Source organism: Dissoconium aciculare, assembly GCF_010015565.1.
Source record: "Dissoconium aciculare CBS 342.82 unplaced genomic scaffold K489scaffold_18, whole genome shotgun sequence".
NCBI classification, from domain to species: domain Eukaryota; kingdom Fungi; phylum Ascomycota; class Dothideomycetes; order Mycosphaerellales; family Dissoconiaceae; genus Dissoconium; species Dissoconium aciculare.
The window spans coordinates 21586-42963 of NW_022984968.1; the positions used below are offsets into that span (position 1 = coordinate 21586).

At 51.4% G+C, this 21378-nt stretch overlaps 9 protein-coding genes across 9 annotated transcripts in view; 5 read left to right on the forward strand and 4 right to left on the reverse strand.

Moving 5' to 3' along the window:
* K489DRAFT_93044 (uncharacterized protein) overlaps positions 1–2925 on the reverse strand; it is a 4078-nt gene extending 1153 nt beyond the window's left edge. Inside the window, exons 1-2 of the mRNA XM_033609048.1 lie at positions 1495–2925; positions 1–1443 (exon numbers count right to left, since the gene is read on the reverse strand). Coding sequence (XP_033455435.1) covers positions 1–1443; positions 1495–2473 — 2422 coding nt within the window. The 5' untranslated portion in view covers positions 2474–2925. The remainder of the gene's footprint in view (positions 1444–1494) is intronic.
* A 475-nt stretch (positions 2926–3400) lies between these two features.
* K489DRAFT_93261 (uncharacterized protein) lies at positions 3401–5330 on the forward strand. Its single transcript, XM_033609050.1, has 2 exons — positions 3401–3497; positions 3567–5330. The coding sequence occupies exon 2, from the start codon at positions 3601–3603 to the stop codon at positions 5152–5154; it is 1554 nt and encodes a 517-aa protein (XP_033455436.1). The 5' UTR covers positions 3401–3497; positions 3567–3600; the 3' UTR covers positions 5155–5330.
* A 781-nt stretch (positions 5331–6111) lies between these two features.
* Positions 6112–9077, reverse strand: K489DRAFT_413698 (uncharacterized protein; the record flags this gene model as incomplete). Its single annotated transcript, XM_033608074.1, has 2 exons — positions 6112–6705; positions 9057–9077. The coding sequence occupies 2 exons, from the start codon at positions 9075–9077 to the stop codon at positions 6112–6114; spliced, it is 615 nt and encodes a 204-aa protein (XP_033455437.1).
* A 3006-nt stretch (positions 9078–12083) lies between these two features.
* Positions 12084–12762, forward strand: K489DRAFT_384827 (glycosyltransferase family 32 protein). The gene has a single exon (XM_033605947.1). It carries the CDS (start codon positions 12096–12098, stop codon positions 12684–12686), a length of 591 nt encoding a protein of 196 aa, XP_033455438.1. The 5' UTR covers positions 12084–12095; the 3' UTR covers positions 12687–12762.
* A 907-nt stretch (positions 12763–13669) lies between these two features.
* Positions 13670–15180, reverse strand: K489DRAFT_413700 (Cupredoxin; the record flags this gene model as incomplete). The annotated part of the gene is made up of 3 exons (XM_033608075.1): positions 13670–14410; positions 14465–14884; positions 14944–15180. The coding sequence occupies 3 exons, from the start codon at positions 15178–15180 to the stop codon at positions 13670–13672; spliced, it is 1398 nt and encodes a 465-aa protein (XP_033455439.1).
* Positions 15181–16798: 1618 nt separating this feature from the next.
* Positions 16799–17467, forward strand: K489DRAFT_413701 (uncharacterized protein; the record flags this gene model as incomplete). Its single annotated transcript, XM_033608076.1, has 1 exon — positions 16799–17467. One exon carries the CDS (start codon positions 16799–16801, stop codon positions 17465–17467), a length of 669 nt encoding a protein of 222 aa, XP_033455440.1.
* Positions 17468–18201: 734 nt separating this feature from the next.
* K489DRAFT_327568 (PLP-dependent transferase) lies at positions 18202–19359 on the reverse strand (the record flags this gene model as incomplete). Its single annotated transcript, XM_033602002.1, has 1 exon — positions 18202–19359. The coding sequence occupies one exon, from the start codon at positions 19357–19359 to the stop codon at positions 18202–18204; it is 1158 nt and encodes a 385-aa protein (XP_033455441.1).
* A 174-nt stretch (positions 19360–19533) lies between these two features.
* On the forward strand, positions 19534–20187 carry K489DRAFT_93303 (uncharacterized protein). The gene has a single exon (XM_033609051.1). It carries the CDS (start codon positions 19709–19711, stop codon positions 20048–20050), a length of 342 nt encoding a protein of 113 aa, XP_033455442.1. The 5' UTR covers positions 19534–19708; the 3' UTR covers positions 20051–20187.
* A 138-nt stretch (positions 20188–20325) lies between these two features.
* On the forward strand, positions 20326–21354 carry K489DRAFT_413703 (uncharacterized protein; the record flags this gene model as incomplete). Its single annotated transcript, XM_033608077.1, has 2 exons — positions 20326–20586; positions 20659–21354. The coding sequence occupies 2 exons, from the start codon at positions 20326–20328 to the stop codon at positions 21352–21354; spliced, it is 957 nt and encodes a 318-aa protein (XP_033455443.1).
* Between the last annotated feature and the right edge of the window lie 24 nt (positions 21355–21378).

Genomic DNA, 21378 nt, shown 5'->3' on the forward strand with positions numbered 1-21378 from the left:
TACGCGATCGAATCTTAACGACGCTCTCGAGTAGCTGGACGGCCTCGGTAACCTGCCCGTTTGCTTGATATGCCCTTGCAAGCTCGTGTTCCGTATAGAGTCGGTACGGATCGTCCTGCGCAAGCCTGCTTGTCATAGTACATGAGATTTGCATCCATTGAACCGCGTGTTTGACGCGGCCATCCTTGTAGAGACAGCATCCTACTCTAGTACATATTGTGCTTTTAGCTCTGGTTTCTGTATCCGAGTCACGATCTATGTCAACGCTTGACCATTGGCTGCGCATTCGCTCAGCATGCGGCATGTATTCCCTCCAGGTCTCCCGATCTTCCCATTCGCCGTTCGGAAATCTCACGGAGACGTGCGCGATCGCCTCTGCTTGAATTTCCGCCGTACGACCACTATCCCGGGCCCAGATCCGACTCGCCAGATGCACGAGCCGGTGCATGTCGTACGTTATGCCATCGGCACGAGTGCTGAGGAAAGAATATGAATGCAGCGTACCGATAGCGTTTCTGGTCCGCGCTTCCGGTTCGACCGTAGGCAGGAGTGAATACGGGATGGCTTTCCACTCGATGCATGACATGAATTGTAAGAGATCTGCCGCAACACTGTCTGTTGCCACTATTTGTCGAAAGGATACGATCCAGGTAGTTGCCACCGCACTCGCTGCCTGCTCGTAACGTGTGTTGTCGCGGATTTCCGTCTTCATCAGGTAGACTAAGTTCTCCTGGTCGGCGCTCTGGAGGAGGCGAACGTATTCCGAGATTGGTATGCTGTTAATGTTGAGGTATCCTGCTGCTTGAGTAATCGCGAGGGGTAGGCAATCGAGCTCGGCCAGGAGAGTATTTGTGCTTTCTACATCACCCAGATCTTGTTCTCTCACAAGCGCCTTTCTTAACAGCTCTTTTGCCTCGCCTTGAGCGGGTTTCTGTAGCGTAATTACATTGCTTCGCGCGACTTGCTGTGCTACCTTAGCTGTCCGGGTCGTGAACACAGTTATTCCCTCATTACTCATTGGCAGGAATTGAAGCAAGCCATTGACGACGTCAAAGTCATCCGCATTGTCGACAACCAGCAACCATTTGCCCATGTTCGGTGCGGAAAGCCGCTGCTTTACTAGCGGTCGTACGTCCTGATCGCTGCCCTCTGCTACATGTATCCGAAGCAGACCGGCGATCTCTTTCATTGCCTGAGAAAAGGTCTCGGCACTCAGCGCGGGGATCCAGAAGATGGATATATCGGATTGTTCCTCTTGAATCGCATACACAAAATTCAGAACAAGCTGAGTCTTACCCATACCTCCCAGGCCAACTACAGCCAATGTCTGAGAATCACGAGCGGTGAAGAGCCGTCTCTTCAACGTTGCAAGCTCGTCTTTTCGGCCGACAAATTGACTATTTTTCGGGAAGGGGATGTAGACTATCGGTTGCGAAGCTTTCTCTACAGCAGTATCAGCTCCTGTGCGATGAGTACATGCTCATATATTCCTACCCGTAACTTTGCTTGCGGTCTGCATCTGGATTACATCGTCTGGCGCGATTCGCAACAGCAATTCTTTAGCATACGCCGCCGCCGTCGCAGCTGCATAGGGCTGCCATCGCTTGTTCTTGTGCGAGTCCGCATAGTCACATATCCCACGAATAACTAGACACGGGAATGAATCCATCAATCCTGCTGCTTCCATCTCGAAGCCGATAACTCCTTCCTTTTCGGCAATACGGTCGCGCGACGGTCCGTCCTTAACGACCTCATTTCCTGAAGCAATATTGCCGTAGTGGATTCTCGGCCGGTCGTCTACGCGCTCTGCTCGTTTTACGATCCGCGACTGCGCGCATTGAGCACACGTCTTGACGTTCTCGTTCTCGTGTCTATAAGTCGCCTCGTACAGCACATCATTCTCGTGGCCCTGATATACGAAGTTTCCCTCGTCCCTCATTTTCGGGTTGTCTTCCAACATCTTTTCCAAATGCACGTGCAGGGTATCTCCCTTTCGCCCGTGCGATGATCGTAGGCCTTGTACTGCATTCAATAACTCTCGCGGCGGCTTGTTCAGGGTACCTGTTCGCTTAAAACCATCTGCCTCCATCTTGCCAAAGTCCCACTGCACCACGCCGCCGTGCATGTCATCTGGCTGACTGACAATCACGTCGCCGAGACGTATATCCTTCTCTTTGCTCCATACGCCACCAGCGATTCCGACCATTAGACCGATCCGGATAGGGAAGCTGCGCATCATATTCGTCGCGACAACCGCGGCGCTGTTGTTCCCGGTCATGCCGCCCGGCAAGCAGGCGACGATCACTCGATGTTTGCCAATTCGACCAAGGGTGTAGTCGTTATCGTCTCCAGGTTGGCGCGGTAACCCTGGGTCCTCCTCATCCAGCATACCCTCAACAGCCATCTTCTCCGTCGCAAGCGCGCAGATGATACCTACGCGGTAGTCATCGGGCCCGAGACCGCTGGCCTGCATCGTGACGAACGTGCGATCCGGCTGGAGAGAGCAGAGTTTGAAGATCGGTCACGACCGTCTTCGTTATCCACAAAGCTCGTTCTAATTTCCAATATCCAAGTCGAGGAATGAATTGTGTATCAGTGTGTATACTGAATAGCAGCGCTCCCCAACGCTGCTGATGATATGACCCGAAGCCAGACCAGTGTATGCAGCTTTTGTGGCGCGGCGAGCTGGACCAATCGATGCAATGTATACATACATCCTTGCTCATCAGGCCGCCCTGGAGCCGCCATAAGTGGCTGCATGGCGGCGTGCTATTTCCACGCAACTGTTGACGTGATGAAAATAATGATGTTTAGATACGTTGATATGTTGTAAGGTGCCACGTTTTGGACCATGCGAAACTCCTTGAATGTTTGCGAATATAACGGAGTTTTGAACTTGGTCATGTACAACTTGGGATGTCGGCGGAAGAGCGAGCTCTGCAACGAGCCATTTGTTCCGCGGAGATAGCGGAGATACCAATATGGTACTAGAGGTTTTCCGCTTATGCCTAACATGAAGAGACTCATCAACTCACGTACACCACGGCTTCACTCGAATGTGCATGCAGTGAACTTGTTGGTCTGTATGTGCGGACTTCAATGAGCTACAAACGACATCGATAGACTGGGGGCACCCAAAACCACCAGCAATCTTACTCTGACGTCGTGCGCGAAGAGTGTATTGCATCAAACCATTGGCCCCGGAATAACTCGATAGCCGACCTGTGGCGGGCGTGAGAGGTATGCACGCTCAGGAGAAACCTGTGTAGCAGAGTGTGGATCAGCTCCAGGGCTTTCTCGCATTTCGTCTGCTTGCCTTGGACTGCGACATCGTCTATGGAGACTCCCGTGTTTGTGCCGTACTAATAGGGTCATCCCGTCCCCAGCCATCATGACAGAAGGCATCGGCAGTCGCTGTTGCGCGCCAGCAGCGCTCACTTTTAGCGCCAAAGACTGTGTAGCGGGAACTTCGAGCGACTCACATCACAAGTACCTAGGTAGGTGTCAGTTCGCAGTGAATGCTTCCTACTCACTTCAAATTTCTTGCGGCTGACCTCATATCGCAGGCGCTGCTCATCTTGATATGTTCTATTTTCGAAGATGTCTCGCTCAGCAAGCACACATTTGTTGACGACGAGGATTTGCCATCACTTCCGGTCATCAAATCGCCAACATGGATCAGCGCGCCCGCTTACTTTTACTGATCTTCCCCCTGCAATCAGGAGGCGAATCTATAGCTTCATTTACGATGTCCGACCGGAAGCGCTGTATAGTACGGATAATTGTATTGATGTCACGACCGAAAAGCACACGCTGTGCGACTCGCTCCCTGAAGAGTTATGGGAGACATGGTGCCGTTTACGCCTCGTAAGTCGCGTCGTCGCGGCCGATCAACTCCCTTGGTTCTGCTCGACGCATCTCATTGCACTCGATTGGATGGACATTTCATATCTCGCAGTCGAGGAAAGTCCAATACCAAGCTTGATTCCATCTTTCAAACGTCTCTTTCTCGACCTGAACAAGGATTCTACCAGCGAAGATAGTCCTCTCCCAGAGTCTCGTGAGGTCCCTTTCCCTCCTCGCACATGGAAGCAATTCTGCTGTCGCTTGTCTGCCATTCCATCACTCGTTCTCTACGTCGACTGCTATTTCACCACTGCACGCTACGCGGCAGCGATTCTAGGTCCATTGGAGGACCTCAATGTTTCCAAACTCGCGGTCCAGTTGAGCGACACTTTCAGCCCAGAGATCATGGAAGTGATTCAGTCCTCGGTTCGTAAAGTAGCCCACAGACAAGCTTCACACAAGGGTCATTTTCGTTTCCTTGACTTACCAATCGAACTTCGTCAGCATGTTCTTCGCTTCACGGACCTCGTAGCCCCAACAAGGGAGGTGCTGTGGGAGCGAAATGAGTTTTCTTTGTACCATCATCTGGACGCTCCTCGATTGCCCGCAGGGCGCTGCTTCGATCAAGAATTTTGCTCTCAAGCGGGCAATGCGATGCATCCACCTTGCGGATGTTTTCGCGCCCCGCGGGCTTTATTTCTTGTCTGTCGAATAATGACGGAAGATGCACGTATGATCTTCTACAGCTCGAATCGGTTCATCATAACTCCCCAAGATCATGAGTTGAACGACACTCTGGACGAGATGACATTGTCTGTGGACACAAGAGCTTTACTAACAAAAGCAATTCCCACCAAATTCCTCTGCTGTCTGAGAGAACTCGACCTTCTTTTCGACTATTCTTCATTCGTCGACATCGATACAAGCCTATTGAGCGGATTGATCAAAGCCGTCCATCTTCTCGCGCAGAACGCGAGCCGCCTTACCCTTGCAGTACACATTGATATGACATACCGACCGGGGCTTTCACCTGTCGACTTCGCGCCAGACGAAGATCGCATCAGCAATTGCGCAAACGCGCTAAGGCAACTCATGGAGCTATTCACGCCACTTCGGCAAATGGCTGCGTTTTTCGTGTTCGTGAGTTCGATGCCTCACGAGGGACCCCCCGTGGAAAAGCAGTCTCTGCGCCTTCTGGAACAGGAGCTTGAGCAATTCGCCATGGGTGACACCTACGATGCTCTCGCCAGAGGCAAATTGCTGCGTCGCAAGGGCTACTGCGATACTCAAGACTTGTTCCTCCTCTGATGAGAGCACATAATCAGAGCGATGACGGACAGTCCTGTGTTCTGAGCCTATGCTCCCCTTTCACGAATGATTTGCAATCGAAGCGACGAAATCATCGAGGACCAATTTGAACTCGTCCTTCACACTTCGCGCCCCTCTCGTGAAGTTTCTGGCCAGCTCTCGTGCCCAACGTACAAGTCTGAACATCAATATCCGCTTTTATTTCAGCATGTACGTGGCTGCGCGATAGAACAATCGCTGCCCACGCACATCATTACTAAGTTTCTCCCTCTGCTCAAGCGCGAGTCTCCCTGACTTTCGACCAGTCAACCTCTCCAGTCCAGGGTGCGTCCTATCAGGGCCGCAGCCTTCATGATCATCATCAAAATTATGGCAACGCAATCAACGCGCCCCCTCGAGCATCGAAGCCTCCATCGTTCGGAGATTGAATTGTTGACTAAGATTATCCACAATTTCGAGACCCTGTCTTCCTTAGATGCCGACAGCCCGCAGGAAAACATACATCTGCACACATTGGTGAACTGGATCTATACAAGAAAGGGAAATCCATTAAAAGTGCTAAAGATAAGAAATACACGATCGTGCCTGTAGGTGAGATTATATGGATGGGAAAAGGTGCGAGTGTGTCATGAGACCAATGGATTACTCCCAATGGCGAAGTCTGGTGTTCCATTCTCACGTTCGCATGGAGGCTGTATCGGATTGAGCTGTTGTGTGTTGCTCTCCGATCCATAGATGACGCCGCCTGTGCAAAGATATGCAGACGGGCGCGAAACGGTCTAGAGGTGAAGCTTGATTGGTTTTCGGTCGATGAGTCGCCAAAGTATCGCATTACACGTACACGTAGTCCTGGGTTCCGAGTAGATTCCCGGGCCTACGGATCTGCCATGTGCGAGCTCGAGGATTGCGCCGTTTTTCGAGGTTCCCATGAGTGTCGATTAAGATAAAAGAGTCGTCCTAGCAAGTGTGGCGAGTATATCTGTCGCTGTCGCGGCAGAAATCGACGCCGTTTGCATATCGCATGTAGCCAAAATAGCTGTTGCCGATTTGTAGTGTTCCGGCAGTGTAAGGGCCACAGGATTGCGTGATGTGCCAATTGTTCGTTTCGATCTGTCGGCCGCCCCAGCGTATGGGGACACTGTCTCGACTACACGCGAAGGCGACCACGTTTCCTCGGATGGAGTAGTACGATAGACCGGGCCCAATCGCTCCGTATTGGACCAGCTGCCTCTGTAGATCCGCGTTCGCATCATCGCAGCGTGCAGGATCTAGCACGGTGCCGCAGCCGCACCAGGTGTAATCTGATGAAGCGCGGCGGTGCAGGGAGCGGATAGAGGAGATCTCGGACCTGGCGGAGACGCTGGCCACCTTTGTGTGCACTTCAGTGCCATCAGTCTTGGTGATGACTTTGTAGACGCCATCGGCGGAGATGTCGCTCGGGATGATAAGAGCCTGGCTCAGGGTCGCGGCAGCAACCAAGATCTGGTAGATGGTGGACCAGCGCATGATTCGAAGGTATGGAGATGTGCAAATGCGTGAGGACGGAGGATGCTAGGATGTCGAGAATGGCGCAGAATTCTCTTGGCTCCTTGACGGAGTTTTGCGCTGTTTCATGTGATCCCTGGGTCAAAATCGGCTTCTTTGTTTAAACGGCTCCAGGCTGAAGATGAATTCCGGTCACTTCTTTCGAGGGTCGATCGGGGTGCACAGCAAGGTGGCTCGGGAGTGTCAGGGTGCACACTACCGAACTCCGCAATATGAGTTTGCCCCTAAAAGCAGAGTTTACTAGCGTTTCACGTGCACGGCTGCTCGATTCTATTTCCGGTCCAGTCCAAGACTTCGAAAACGGCCGAGAATAACGGATGAGACAAAACCCGTGAGCATTTACCGGTAAGTCGTGCCAGGTAGCATTATTGGACGTTGTGTCCTCTAGCGAAATGTCGCGGAATATTGAACGAGATATACGATCGGTTTCTCACAGGTGAAACGCACCATCCAATATTCTGAACATCTTCCTGCAATAGGACCATTTCTTCGAATTCCGCTCAAAATATTCTCAGAGTGTTCGATGGGACAATTTTCATATCATTCTCCACATAAATCCGCTACCGGAAATTCCCGATTGAGATCAAGTATTTAGCGGAACGGTGAAACATTTATCCTCACACAACTAATCCGTCTACTACACGGTTTGCAACACAGAAGATTTCCCCGTTGTAGCCCCAACGTGAAGCTATGATAGCTCCCGGCTTGTGAGACGAATGTTGATCTTAGACAAAACCATGATTTCTCGTAATGCTGTATCACGCGACCCCGTGTCCTTCACGAAGGTCAGGGTATGCCTGGTTGTGGCTGAACACAAAGTGCGTGTTCCGGTCGTGTCAGCTCCGTCTGAATCTGTCAATCAAACCTAGCCCGCTGCGTACAACCTTCAAGCGGGGATGCACCTCTGACCTGTCGACGCTAATACGGAACAATCCTCCCGATTTCCGCCCGATGTTCACAGAGAGAGGAGCGATGCGAGCAAAAGGTAATTTCGACCAGCAGCACTTCAAATCTTCATCCACTTCGCCCATTCCTGTTCGTCGCCCTATCAGTGCGATGGGATTGCATACACGCTGGCGGCGGCGATATCTCGGCCCATCGTCTGTGATAGCAAGCTCAGATATGAGTTCTCTTGTCCAAGTCGAGGAAGGCCGGGATGCTGCTGGACTCGAACTCTCCGGCTCTGACCTTCACAATGTTTCGAGATGTAGCTCGCTTGGCGTCAAGCCAATCCAGATTGTATATCCATTATCCCAACTACGATTGACGAAGAGCAGCATCTTCACAGTAAGCAATATGGGGAAAACTTCAGAATCTGAATAGTTTTTCTTTGCTCTCGGCTGCCCGTAGCTGTGTGTATCACTCACCGTGAATTTACAGATATGACTACTCAACATTTGACGTGGAAGCATCATTTTAGCCTGGATAGAAGTTTGGTTCGGTAGTAGATCGGGGCATTTTTCATCGCGCGAGAGCTTCTTCTCTGCACCGTGCGTAGACCAAGTAACCAGCCTCCTAGATGTCTCCCACATCGCCCTCTAGAGGCACATCTCTGACAGCCCTTAATCGCTGAGACGCGTCTGTGATAATCGATCCTCAGCATTCCATTCCATAAATTTCCGCGACCATGATTATTGCCACTAGTTTCCAGAGTCTCATATGCAACCTGCAGAGGAACAAGCCCAGAGTCTCTGAGGGATCATTCCTTCTCATTTGATTTCCCTGCGTTTCCAGTCTGCAAAGCAGAGACCTCTGACGGACACCCCAACTCTGTTACGTCTCCCTATTTCCACGGACGACATACAGGACGTCACATAGTACACGACCTTCGCAAGCTCGAGAATTTACCTGTAGCCAAAGCGCAACGTTGGTATAAGCAATGCTAGCTTGAAGCTGATGTAATTCCTTATTCCAACCGACAAGACGGCCGATGGGGACACACACGACGTGCAACATCCATGCGCCGATTGAGATCGCGACGTTCGAAAGAACAGAAAAGAGTGCGATTGCCTGCCGAGCCAGCTCGAATGAATGCCGAAAATAGCGCAAAGCGGATTTTGAGCGTGGTGCGATACTAAATTTGCGGTAAAGATTGGCAGGTCGAGGTTTAACAGGGAAGCGTCGTGAGGGGCGTGGCGGTCACACATGATTTGGCCGAGCAGCTCAATTTCGAAGATCTTTGAGCTTGGCCGTAGTTATACGCCGATAAAAAAACGGTGAATGTACAGGATCAGCGAAGAATAACACAAGCTATGCTCGTTTGGAGCATAATCTTGTTTCTTGACTGTCAAATCCATCAGGCTAGTTGCAATTCAGTCACTTTTCGAACACCATGACATCCCTGCGGAGCTACTTACCTGTCGGACCTCCAAAGACATCGAATTCTGCTCGTAAATTCTATGATTAAATGGATCAGTTGACCACATCCGAGCCACCCGACCACAGCGTGTTCTAGCGAAATCTCTAATGATAGTGTCACTGGACGGAGCAAGTTCTTATCAGCCTGCAATACCGTGGCTTGACAGCATTGATGTGCACGCAAAGAGGATTCGGTGACATTATCGAGACAATAGCAGAATCTGAGGACAAAATGTGACGAGAAGTCGCTCATCAATTGATCGCAGGATCTCGATATCCAATTTCGGCAGCTTTCAAGGCAGTAGCTGCTGAGTCATCGTGTCATTGAGGTGTTCGAGCTATTGTGAATGATTGTCCTTCAGCTCGATAGATAGAGTAGGCTATACTAGTCCAAGTGCTCGTCGCTCAACAGCTCTCATTGATGACCATGTGACTAACTGGCGCGACGCGAAGTACATGTACTTTGAATGGGTGTGTGTAAGCTGCAAGCAGATTCAAAGGCATTGATCCGTCCTATATAAATGCGAGATCGAGACTTGGCTGTCCATAAATTATTGAGCTTCATAAAGGAGCAATCGAAAACAGAAATTTTAACGAAAATTGTTTCTCGGCGTCAGAGGCGTATCGTTGGAATGATGTTGCATGCTTCGGGTAGATCTCAAGGAATGCCGCTCTAGTTTAAAATTGCGCGCTAAGAGGCGATCGAGCTACGAGGCAAAGTGCTTCAGTCGAAGCACGACACTTGCTCAATGCGACGCCTCAATTAACTCTCCCTGTCTAGTGATCCGATTGAGCGACTCTGTAATATATCTGTAGTGCCGCCTGAACATATATGACCTCTGGTGGCGGTCCATAACGACGTCCATTCGAGATTAAGTCTCATTGAAGACGAACCCGAGTTTCGATGTCCATGCAAGACATACGGTCTGCTTGACATGCCTTGCTCTCAAGCATCTTCCACACTCCGGTCCCGTCGCTCGGGCAGGAAATACTCGGTCAAAGAAGGCACATTGAAATAGTTGATCCAATTATACTGCTGATGTCAATTGAACGAGATTTACTCAATTAATTGGAAGATCACTGATCTAACAGGCATGTTCAATATTCGTGATCATCATCTCCTGCAAGTGTCGTCGGTCTAAGTAACAGGTCAGATCAAGGAGAAGTGGGCGAAAAGCTGACGAAGCTCTTCCGTCTTCCAGGCTTGGCATCATCAGTCGTGCATGACGACTGCATGTTTGCAGTCATTCCTGCAACCTGCGTGCGGCCACCAACGAAACTCATCTGGGTGACGAGTGCTGCACACTTCATGCTAAAAAGCGCTAGAAGACTACGCGTCATCTCTCGCTGCATCGTCCCCGGGGTAGTTTCTTCACTCCCGTGACTCCCTATCCAGACGTCGAGGTTGCTATGCTGGCGCAAAGCAGAACACTTCTATTGAGAATGGTCGTGGTAAGAAGTTTCACGTCACGTTATCGCTTGTGTCTACTCAACAAGTGTCAGTATGTACCTGGGTATGCATCCAGACCTGATATCTGGGTTTTCCTAGCCTCGTCAGGCATCCACGTCATATTGGCAAAAGACTGAAACACGTCAACTTAATATGCATTTCTGTGTATGGTCGCGCGGGTGAGATCACCATTGAGGCTTAGCACAGCACAGCATGAAACCTGACACTAATGCGATGTCCTTGGTGGTCCTTGGTGCGTGATGTCCTCTGAGCGTGAAATTGCGACGAGGGTTTTCGGGCGGTCGGTAGACCGGGAGATCGACAAGCGCTTACTGGTCCTCTCACAAACCCCAGTAGCGGAAGGACATTGCATGAGGGGCTTAGCTAGCGTGGCCTCACGACAGCCTATCAACGACGTCCGCTCGCGAATTCTCAGCGCTCAGCGCGGGATTCGAGCGCGTTCTACCGTCTCAATCTCTTGCTGGACGACGAAAAGACGACCTGTTATGGGAATTTTATCCGTCAGGCAGAGTTAATACAGCCTATCATTGACGCGGCGAGGCACGCGTTCGACTCGAGTCGAAAGGATGACTGCGGTTTTTACCTTGTGGGCGTTGCCCGGTGTACATGGAAGCTACCAACATATTGAAGGGACGCCATCAAATATTGGGAGTCCTTAGCAGCCTTCAGGTCTATAAGGCTTCAGTCTCTCAGACCCTTACCGGTCGATGATCATTGCCCGCCGATGAAGAATGGGAGTGAGTCGGGATAACACATCATCGCAAGGTCATGATTTTTGTACTAGAGCGGAGCCTTTCCACGCTTTAGCGTCCAACGCCAGAATTAGACCGGGAGTGTTGTTGGTGCAGGTGGCTGAGCTTTAAGGTTGAACGGAACCCGCAACATGCGCATCGCAATTGCCTCAAAAGGAAATTCGGGTGTGAAATTGGGCCTGCTGGCATCGAATGCTTTCACTGTGGTCAGGATACGCTCATTTTGCCTGCCGTACGCAGGGTAGGGTAGCAGACCAATATATGCAGATGTATACCTCCGAACCATCACTCGATTCCAAATTGCAAGTCTTTATTTGCCGTACGTCTCTCAGCCGTTGTTGCATCTCCGCCATCGCCAGTCCTTTATTGCAACACTCGTTATGGCGCGTTCACGAATCACTTGTTGCAATGCGTTTTACGTCGCACTCTTTCTTTTCCTAGCATACTTCGTTTATGTCACTCGTCCCGATCAGCCAAGCCTATTCCTCACAAGGCTGAACCAAAATGCCCCCGGAGTTGAGCAGCGAGTCGCATGGTGGGATGGCAGAGACACAGAGGAGGAACAATCATGCCTGGATCACAACGAGTCATTGAAGTTACCCATCCCACATGTGGTACATTACATTCACCTTGGGACAAAAGAAAAGCCAGCGAGCATCCCATATCGCACCTACCTTGCCATCAAGGCCGCTATCATCAGGATGAAGCCGGACCAGATCAAGATGCACATCTATCGAGACGGCTTCGACACCTCAAATATTTGGTGGCAGGCTCTGAGCGAGTACGTCACACTCGTCGAACACGATCGCGACAGTATGCATGGCCCTCACAATCGGCCTCTGGAAGAATTCCTCGTCCAACATCAGGCCGACTTCCTCCGCCTTGACATCCTATACGAAGAAGGCGGCATTTACCTCGACACCGATGTTTTCCCACTCAAATCATTTGCCGGCATCCTCTCCAACGACCGCGACATCGTCATGGGCCACGAAGGGGGCAACCGCTACGGGCTCGGCAACGCTGTCATCGCCGCTCGGCCTCGGAGCAAATTCGTCAGGAAGTGGATCGACAGCTACTCGACCTTCAACAAATGGGTATGGAACTACCACTCCATCCGCCTGCCCAAGCTTCTCCAAGTCGAGAATCCCAATCTAATCTGCGCGCTCGGGCCGTCGGCGTTCTTTTGGCCCACCTGGGCTGCGGTACATCACCCGTTCATGCACAGCCCTCTGAGCCAAGATGAGATCGTGGAACTCCACGAACAGATGGCGGAGTATAGAGGCGCGATGTTTGAGAACCAGCTGGCGATTCATCTGAAAGTTGATGTGGAGCCGGAAGATCGAATGTTGGAAGAGACAAGGTTCAATATTCTGATGCGGGACGTGTTAGATGCGCCGCTTCCTTGACATAACTTGGCGCACAGTTTCTTTTCCTATCTCTGTACAATACCCCGTTCCAGGGCATGTAGAATTTAGATACCCCATCGACGTTGTTCTTTTTCCTTTTTCCAAATTAACTGCACGGTTTGTGACTCCAGCATGACGTATTGCCCTATGCCTGGTCTTCATTATGCAAAATGCCTACTGCATCAATATATCGTCTGCTTTGCTCGCAGGGAGAATTCAGGGAAGAGACACAGCCTCTCAGGTACATTGATCGACCACTTTCCCGATTGCTTCGATTCAACCAGAGGATATATATTTTCTATTCGATGTCGACGCTCAAGGATGGCCCTGCAGACTACGTCCCGATGAGCAGAATACTTCAAGGCTTCATCATGAACTTTTTGGTGCGAAGCTTCGCTTTCATACCCTCAGTGGGTGAGTATGAGTGCGTCATGACGGGCGAATATCATGGCCATGAGTCTCAGGGAAACCCCATGTCGATGGGTGGCGGCATGCTAGAGCGGACACATGAAAAGACCTCACTAGATTCCGGGAAGGTGTGAGCAGTCACACTCCGAGGGGTTTTGACTCGACTACTTTGATAATTGTTGACATCAAGAACGATCTAGGAGTCCTCGATCACCTTCATGAAGAGGTGTGGCGGCTCTGCTGTGATGCTGGACTAGAAGGCAAACGTTCTTCACGTCGCATTTGACAAAGTATACAGACTCTGGTTCTAATCGCTACATGTTGCGCGCTCGGCGGAGATTGCGGGGATTGAACACCAAGAGCGTTTCTGGTGGTACCGGAACGTATGATATGCGGAGAAGGAGGTATTAATTGATGAGTGAAGAAAGCATTGTTCGTTCAAGCATATATCATTAGATTTGTATGTATTGCAAGACATTCTGCACTTCTCGTGTGATTGCCGTGGTTCAATTGTCGTCATGACCAACTCATCCTGGACTCAACGAAAAGAAGACGCCTGCAGTCCTCCACAAGCATCACAATCTCGACCGAGCGCCTGTCGAGGCAGTATAATGCGGAGCGCGTGAAGTGGTGGCATGGCTACTCTTGCTGGCAGAAGTCGGGTGAGTGCCATTGCCCTTGCCGGAAGACCCCAGCGGAGCCAATGGACATTGACCCTTGGGCCAGATCTGGTAATCGGCGACCATACCGGCGGAGTGATGGTTGTTGACATGGCAAATGACCTGCCATTTGCCCAACGCAGTCGCCGTCTGGTGGAAGGTTTTGGCAACACCATCATTGAGCGACTCGGCGAAGCCGCTGACGCCCTGGTACGTATAACCGCTTCCGTGCATGTGGAAGACGTGACTTGCGCTTCCGTATGCGTTGACATACCAGATGACTTTGTCTTCGTAGCACATGTTGAAGACGGGGCTATTGGAGAAGATGTAGCCGTTCATCGTGGCGAAGCGAGGAGCCGAGGAGAACTGCTGTGCACTCTCAAAGTTGACGTTCTGTGGGTGCCATGATGTGAAGTTGCCGCCAGAGTAGATGACAGTAGAGTTCAAAGCGTTGGTGTTGTTGCCGCCGTTCAGCTTTGCCGAATTGACGCCGGAGAGAAAAGAGACCGACTCGTCGTAGAACATGTATAGCAGCGGAATCTCGCGGTAGTTGGCCATGGTGGAGTCCATTTGTCCTTTGGCGTAGATGAAAGTAGGTCCAATCAAGCCTGCGTTTGTGTCTTCCTGCATGGAGACATATGAATGATAGCTGTGTGCCTACAAAAATACGTCAGAGGGAGATTCGAGATTCATCACAGCTCAATGTCTCACCTTGGCAGGCTCGCCATTCGAAGGTCCGTTCTCTGGGACAACAACCCATTTATAAACGACGCAAGCGCCCGGTGAGACTCCCGCCATGACCGGTGGCACAGCCTCGGCCTGTGGAACAACGACATTCTGACCGGGCATGGTGTTGTTTGGATAAGTAGCACCCTCGCTATACTTCGTGTACGCGAGACCCATTGAGTGCATGGTTGCGTAGTTTTGTGCGAGCTTGTTTACGAACAAAATTTCTATCATGTCGCCGACCTCAGCCCGTATGGTAGGACCTTGAGTTCCTTGATAAGGAGGTTGTTCGGTGTGGTTTGTGAATGTATCATCGGTATATCCACGGTAGAGCGCCTTCGACCACTTGGTGCCGTATGTGAGAGCGCCAGCTGCCTTGGCTCGTGGCGAATTCTCGATCGGGACCTATATCTTCATGAGTTTCCACGATGCGAGATGCATTCCGAGAAGCATTGTAAACGTACTCCCATCCAGTTGTCCCATCCCGTCGGGGCATAGTCCCATTCTACCTCCTCGGCTGCGATGTAGTACTTCCGGACGTTGCCGCTGAACTTGAAGCCGGGAGGGGTATACTGTGGCAGCACGCCATCCATAGAGGATGCACATGTCTGCACAGTATCTCTTCCAGAATTTTGCTGAACGGGATTCGCGGAGGTAGAAAGTGCGAGCAGAAGTACGAGCCACGCCGGTGTGAAAGCCATAGCAAACACCATTCTCGATTTAGCTTCTTGGGATGAGTGAGAATGAGCAAGTTTCCGGGCAGAGAAGTATTATTTAAATCACTGGCCTGTGCCGGGGACGTAGATGCATCGCTCCATCCTCAGACTCATCCGACTGTTCCGCCAATGTTCAAGGACCATGTCATGACGCAGCGACCAATCTCACAAACCTCGCAATGAATCGTCCAAGCCAAAAGAAAATAAGACCGTTGAAGCTTCAGGCTATCGCAAGTGCCGAATGCGTACTCGCCTTGATCCACAAGCGCAGATCTCGAAGCTTATTGAATGTCACCGGGCTTCTCTGGACGACACGATATACTAGGCTACCCGCTTCTGCACGTGTGAGCGCGACAGATGTAAGCAGTACGAAGCATTTCATCGGACTCGAATGACGACATGACTGTGGCCATGAGCAGAGATCCCATTGAGAGATCTTGGGCTTCGACGTAATCGATAGAGTCAGCGGGTGTCTCGGTCGAGTCATTTACAGAGCTCATCAACCGACGTCTGATCGGGAGCTAAATTTGGAAAGAACTCCCGCAAAAGTCTGGGAACTTTTTTAAGGTCGGGAATACGCCTCCAGGACAGGGCCGCGTGGTGCTGACCATTACACTGTACCTGATTGGTCAGTGCAAGACGGCACTTTGCCATGAATCGCAAGCCGAGAGATCGGAACGGTAGAACATCTCGAGGAGCACCGGTCGCATAGGATCGAAAAGATCAGAAAACCGTGATCCGCAAGCTTGATCATCCTGTTTGACGTCATACAGCCAGGTCTCATGGTTGGTGAAGGGTCGAATAGCTCGAACAGGAGTGCGCGTCAAGGAACGCGCACCACGCGGCGGCATGGATGACCACGACAACTAGAAGCCATGATCTGCAGATGGTTGATATCTGATGGATCTTGATTCCGGCCTTCATGGGCTTGGCGGATCCAGTGAGACCAGTCAAGGAAAGCGAGGATGTCACTGGCCACAAACTTTATTTTCACTGCCACCCACGCCTTCCGGCTACAGAACAATGCTGGCAGCCGATGCAGTTGCCGCAATATCCATTCATCCCGATCGTACCGCCGAACGAATTGAACTTGAGCAAGGTATTGCCGCACTGGTGATATGCGGGAACGGGCTGCCTGCATGCAGACGCAGCTAAAATTGTATTGAAAGTTATGTCTCTCTCCCTATTCCCTGTCTAGGGGAAATTCTATATACAGAAGAGAAAAGGGTAAAAGAAAGTTGATGCCTCAGGCACTACGCCGGATCGGGTTACTAACCGGTGGGCGTTGGACGGTGGGTGACGTAAGCGCCCACCGATGGCTGACGTAATCAGGTACGTACCTCTGGCAATATAAGGATTCCCAGAATGTTCACAGCGGATCATGGCAGATCAGCGAAGCGAGAGACGCCAAGATCAAGGATGCTCAAGGCCCGGATGACAGTATGCGTTTACGTCATAGCGTTCTGCCAGATTTCCTTGAGTCACTAGGGTTGGGGTTAAATGTAGCTATGGGACGAGCGGCCTTTCCACCACACTTGGGCGGGATCGTTCACTTCGTGGCGCCCATCGCATTGAGTGAGTCACCAAATAGGATGAAGATAGCATGGGCGCGGCCAAATTTATCGCAATCTCGCCATTGCAAGACTGTCGCATTTTCGACGACGCGCATCACTCTGAGCATGAACCTATCAAGATCAACGTATCATCACTGGTTAACGTCAAGGTCTGCCAAGCCAATTGGGAGGTCGACACTGAGCTATATGGTATATACGAAGTTAGTGACGTCGAACAATTGAGCGCACAGGTAGAACAAGCGTGGCTGGGGGAGCCCTTGGCACTACCTGAGAGCGCCATCTTGGAGTCTCTTCAAGATTTCCGCTGCAAGATCTACCACCTACTCACGGAATGCGGCGATGCAAAATGTCACGCCTCAGTGATGCTGGCCGTCACAGTGAAAGTTGCAGAGCAGGACGCGGAGCAGCTCCAAATTTGGTACGAAGAAGAACATCTGGGCCTGATGGCGAAAGTGCCAGGCTGGCTCCGCAGTCGCCGCTTCGAGCGAGTGCTACCGGCAGCATCAGCGACTGAGATGCGGTCCGAGGTGGAATTCCTCGCTTTGTACGATTTCGAGCAAAATCACGGTCTCCAAGGAATTGCACACAAGGCAGCATCAGCTACGGCCAGAACAGCAGCCATTCGCGAGATTCTACGCAGCAAGGATAATATGGTGCTGAGACATGTGGCCGACCTGAAGCCCTCGACTCCATCTTGACGGCAATGCACATCGGCGTTTATCCCTTCGCCAAGGGCCAACGGGACGAGTTTCTGCACCATCTCTCATTGGACTAACACGATTCATCCCGAAGCAAATCGTCTTTTTCATGTGGCCGTTGACGACCGGCGCATAGGCCTGCCCATTGTTTCTCTCCACCATCTGCGTGTCGTAGAGAATAGCTCGACGTCTCATCCAGCCCTTATCCTCATTCGTGACCATGTATTGAAAAGCCTTGGGCTGTGGAAAGCGATTCCTCAAGGCTGCTTTGCCTCGAACATTAACCATTCAAGAACTACTGCACATCTCCTGTCGAGATCTCTTTCCAAAGGCCGTTCTGCAGCTGGCGAGGATCTGCGTCGACACGAGAGCGTGCCGAAACGCGCGATCGAAGATGCGACCATCGCCTGATGTATCCAGAAATGACAAAAGGGCACTGGTTTTCTTTCCTCCTTTGCCTACACTAGCACCACGTTGCAGAGTGCTCTCTCCGAGCATGTTCGTGCAACGCAAGCCATGAGTACTGTATCATGCAAAAATGCCGTTTTGAGCTGCGATTCTGAGCTTGCAACGATATAATATTGGAGAACGCCATGCATAAGCTAGCAATCGCTGCCATTAATGGCAACATATTTTGCATCGCCCTCGCCTCATGAGACACCAGACGAGTGCCCGTAATGAGGCAGCCTCTGGCCTGGGCGTTTCCCAAATTTGTGATCGGCGTGTAAATTTGCTCAACCCAAGCGTAGGTCTGTGAGCACCTCTTTCAGTGCCGAAATACCCTTGTCAACATCCGTACGCCTCGAATCTGTCGCCGAGATTCCCATATGTGCGAAGCGGATGTATTGGCCCGCAATTTCCTTCTGCGGACCACGCGCCAAAATCACTCCCTTCCGTGCGAGAAATGGTAATACGTTTTCGGATCGCAGACCCGACGGCAGCCAAAACGCCGTCATGCTGTGCGCCTGACTGCTAGGCTCCACGCATATTTGCTCCAATCCCAGGTCGGCGACAGCATCCTTCACTTTTGAAGACGCAACCTCGTGCTGTTGGAGACGTTCCTCCCATGACGTCGAGAGTATTTTCGTCAATGATACGTGCAAGGCGCGGATCAAATGGCAGGGAGGCGTAGCGAAGTATTTCGGGCTGGGCTCAGACTCGTAGCTGCACATTACCGGCACCCAACGTTTCCACGATGCATAGTACGCTCCTGGAGGCGTTTGGCGCTGTTGGAAAATCTGCATGGCGAGGGAGGATGCCATCACGATGGATAACCCAGCCGGTGCTCCCAGTGCTTTCTGTGATGCGCCCAGGACAATGTCTAGCTGCCATTCGTCAAAGCGAAGATCTTCGCAACCAATGCTGCACACGCCATCGACGATGATTAAAGTGTCGGGGGAGACGGTGTGCACGAGAGCGGCGATGGATTTTACATCGCTCAGGACCCCGGTCGAGGTATCTGTGTGAGTAATCGTAATGGCTTTATATTTCGTCGCCCGTAGCATCCTCTCAATATCTGATACAGGGGGTTGGCTCCCGACCGTGGGCGCCTGCAGTTCGTCGACTTCGATGCGGTAAATCCTTAGACATTCAGCAAAAGCGTCTCCCCAGTAGCCGCAATTCAAGACGAGAGCACGGTCGCCTGGCTCCAGAAGATTGGCCGCGACTTGATCGAAGCCCAGGGTACCTGAGCCGGCCAAGATGAATGGCTGACTGTCGGGATTGCTTGTTTGGAGCATTCGTCGTAGCATGGTGAGGGTCTCGCCAAACACACGGGCGAACGATGGGCCCACATGGCTCTCGGACGGATGGCCCATGGAGAGAAGCACATCATCATCGGTCTCGATGGGCCCCGGCGTAAGCAAGGTTGCATGCTTAGAAGTTACAGTCATTTGGGGCAGCGAATGTAGAGATGCCGTTCGCGGCTTGTGAGAGAATTATCGCGAGAACCAGATGAGGGAGATATCCGACTTCTTGCGCGTTTGAAACAAAGACCCCTGTAGCAAAATGTCGAGCATGTGAATTTCTGAAATGCGATCATCTGATGGTCTGCACAGGGCTCGTTTCGCGCTCACTGCAATATCACAGCGGGTGGATGTCTCACGAAATTTCAGGCGTTGCGTACATCACTACAGCACACGCCTCAGCACCTTTGCTGAATGTTAGTGGAGACTTGAAGCAAGCCAGAATAGTGTGTATTTGGTCAAAAACGGAAATTTGGAACAATGACGGAGGTCGTGCATGCATTGTCCAAAGCAAGTCAGCCACAGCACCAAAGATCATGGACTGTTCGACACAAGTCTCAACCATCATCGATGCAGCAAAGCGACATGCGACTTCAGCTCAGTATTTGCCGTACGAACGCAACCTTGTGAGGCTACGAGAGTCGCCAATGTTGAATTCTCAGGCACGAACGCGGTCCGATTGGTTGAATGTCTCAAAAGCGATTGTCGAATGACGAAAAGCGCATACACCATTTTCCTCCTAGGGTTGGTAGTCTCGTCGTTCCTCGGCGTTTTTGCCCGACGACATCGCCTCGCTTACTATACTGATTTTAGCGCATACACAACTCCATCTGACTGATAACATGCTTCATCATGACGATAGATCACAGCGCTAGCCAAGACGACTGGCCGTAGAATACTGAAACTAGTTGACCGCTGATCCTCGCTGGACTCCTCCACTTCTATCGAACAAATCGACCGGACTAGCGATGTAGCTTTATCCCATTATCACCGCCGTCGTAGCCGGGCGGTGATCGAAAAATTATGTGTGTTCAATAATATATGATGCGGAAATTAATTCACGGTTCGACCGCCGCCAAAACCCGCTGCAAAACGTAACACAAGGAGATCAAGATGGCAGGATGGGGGCAGAAGAGAGCGTTCCTCTTCAGCCATCCTCGGACGGCTTCGAATTTGTTAACGCGGATTCTGTCGGATCAGCCTGACTGGCAGGTTGCGGATTATCTCTTCTTCGATGCGTTCCAATATACCCGAGACGCTTTCTCAGGCCGTCGTCTGGAGGATGTTCCTCGAGTGTCAAGAGAAGAGCACGCCGAGCTTATCAGCAATGCGCAGGAGCAGCTGAAAGCGGCACTGCAAGTTGCAAACGAACAGGTAAGTACCGGAAACTCGCCAGCCGGCGTGAGGGAGAACGACGCGATAGAACGCTGACAAGACATTATCCAGCGTAAACACATTCTGCTAAAAGACCACGCCCATCTAATCACCTCGGTGGACATCTTGTACGGCGATGGCAAACCCACCCGGCACGACTCGCCATTCACCGACAGTGACGACGACGACAGAAGCTCCCGAGAACCCTTTCCCGAAAACCCAACAGTCCTCTCGAACGAACAAATGCTCTCCTGGCAGCCCATAATCCTCATCCGCAACCCGATCCTCGTCTTCGAGAGCTGGCTGCGAGCCGAAGGCGCCCCCTTCCCGGATTTGGAATCGCGGTACGCCGAGATCTACACGACGATGAGATTCCAGCGCTATATTCTAGACTGGTACAAAACGCAGGCTGCGGGCTGTATTTTGAAGCCCATCGTTTTGGACGCAGATGATGTAATTGAAAGAACAGATGCGCTCGAGAAGCTGTGTGAGCTGTTGGGCATGGATCCCGCGCGGTTAATGTTTGAGTGGAAGCCGACGCCGACGCCGAAGAAGTTTGCGGGGAATGAGCGGTTCAAGCGCTTTTTGAGGACCATCCAGGAGTCTGTGGGAATTGATCGGGCGAGGACGTCGGCGGGCGTCACGTTAGAGAGTCGACAGGTGCAGTGGAGGGATACTTTCGGGTCAGAGCGTGCGGAGGTTTTGGCGAGCAGAGTTCGTGAGGCTTGGCCTGATTACGAATATTTACGAGCGGTGAGGACTCGGTGATATTCCGACCGACTATGTGTGCAT

What these genes read in the sequence shown, in the direction of transcription:
- K489DRAFT_93261 (XM_033609050.1), top strand. Translation starts at nt 3,601, where the DNA reads ATGTCTCGCTCAGCAAGCACACATTTGTTGACGACGAGGATTTGCCAT.
- K489DRAFT_384827 (XM_033605947.1), top strand. Translation starts at nt 12,096, where the DNA reads ATGCATGGCCCTCACAATCGGCCTCTGGAAGAATTCCTCGTCCAACAT.
- K489DRAFT_93303 (XM_033609051.1), top strand. Translation starts at nt 19,709, where the DNA reads ATGCATTGTCCAAAGCAAGTCAGCCACAGCACCAAAGATCATGGACTG.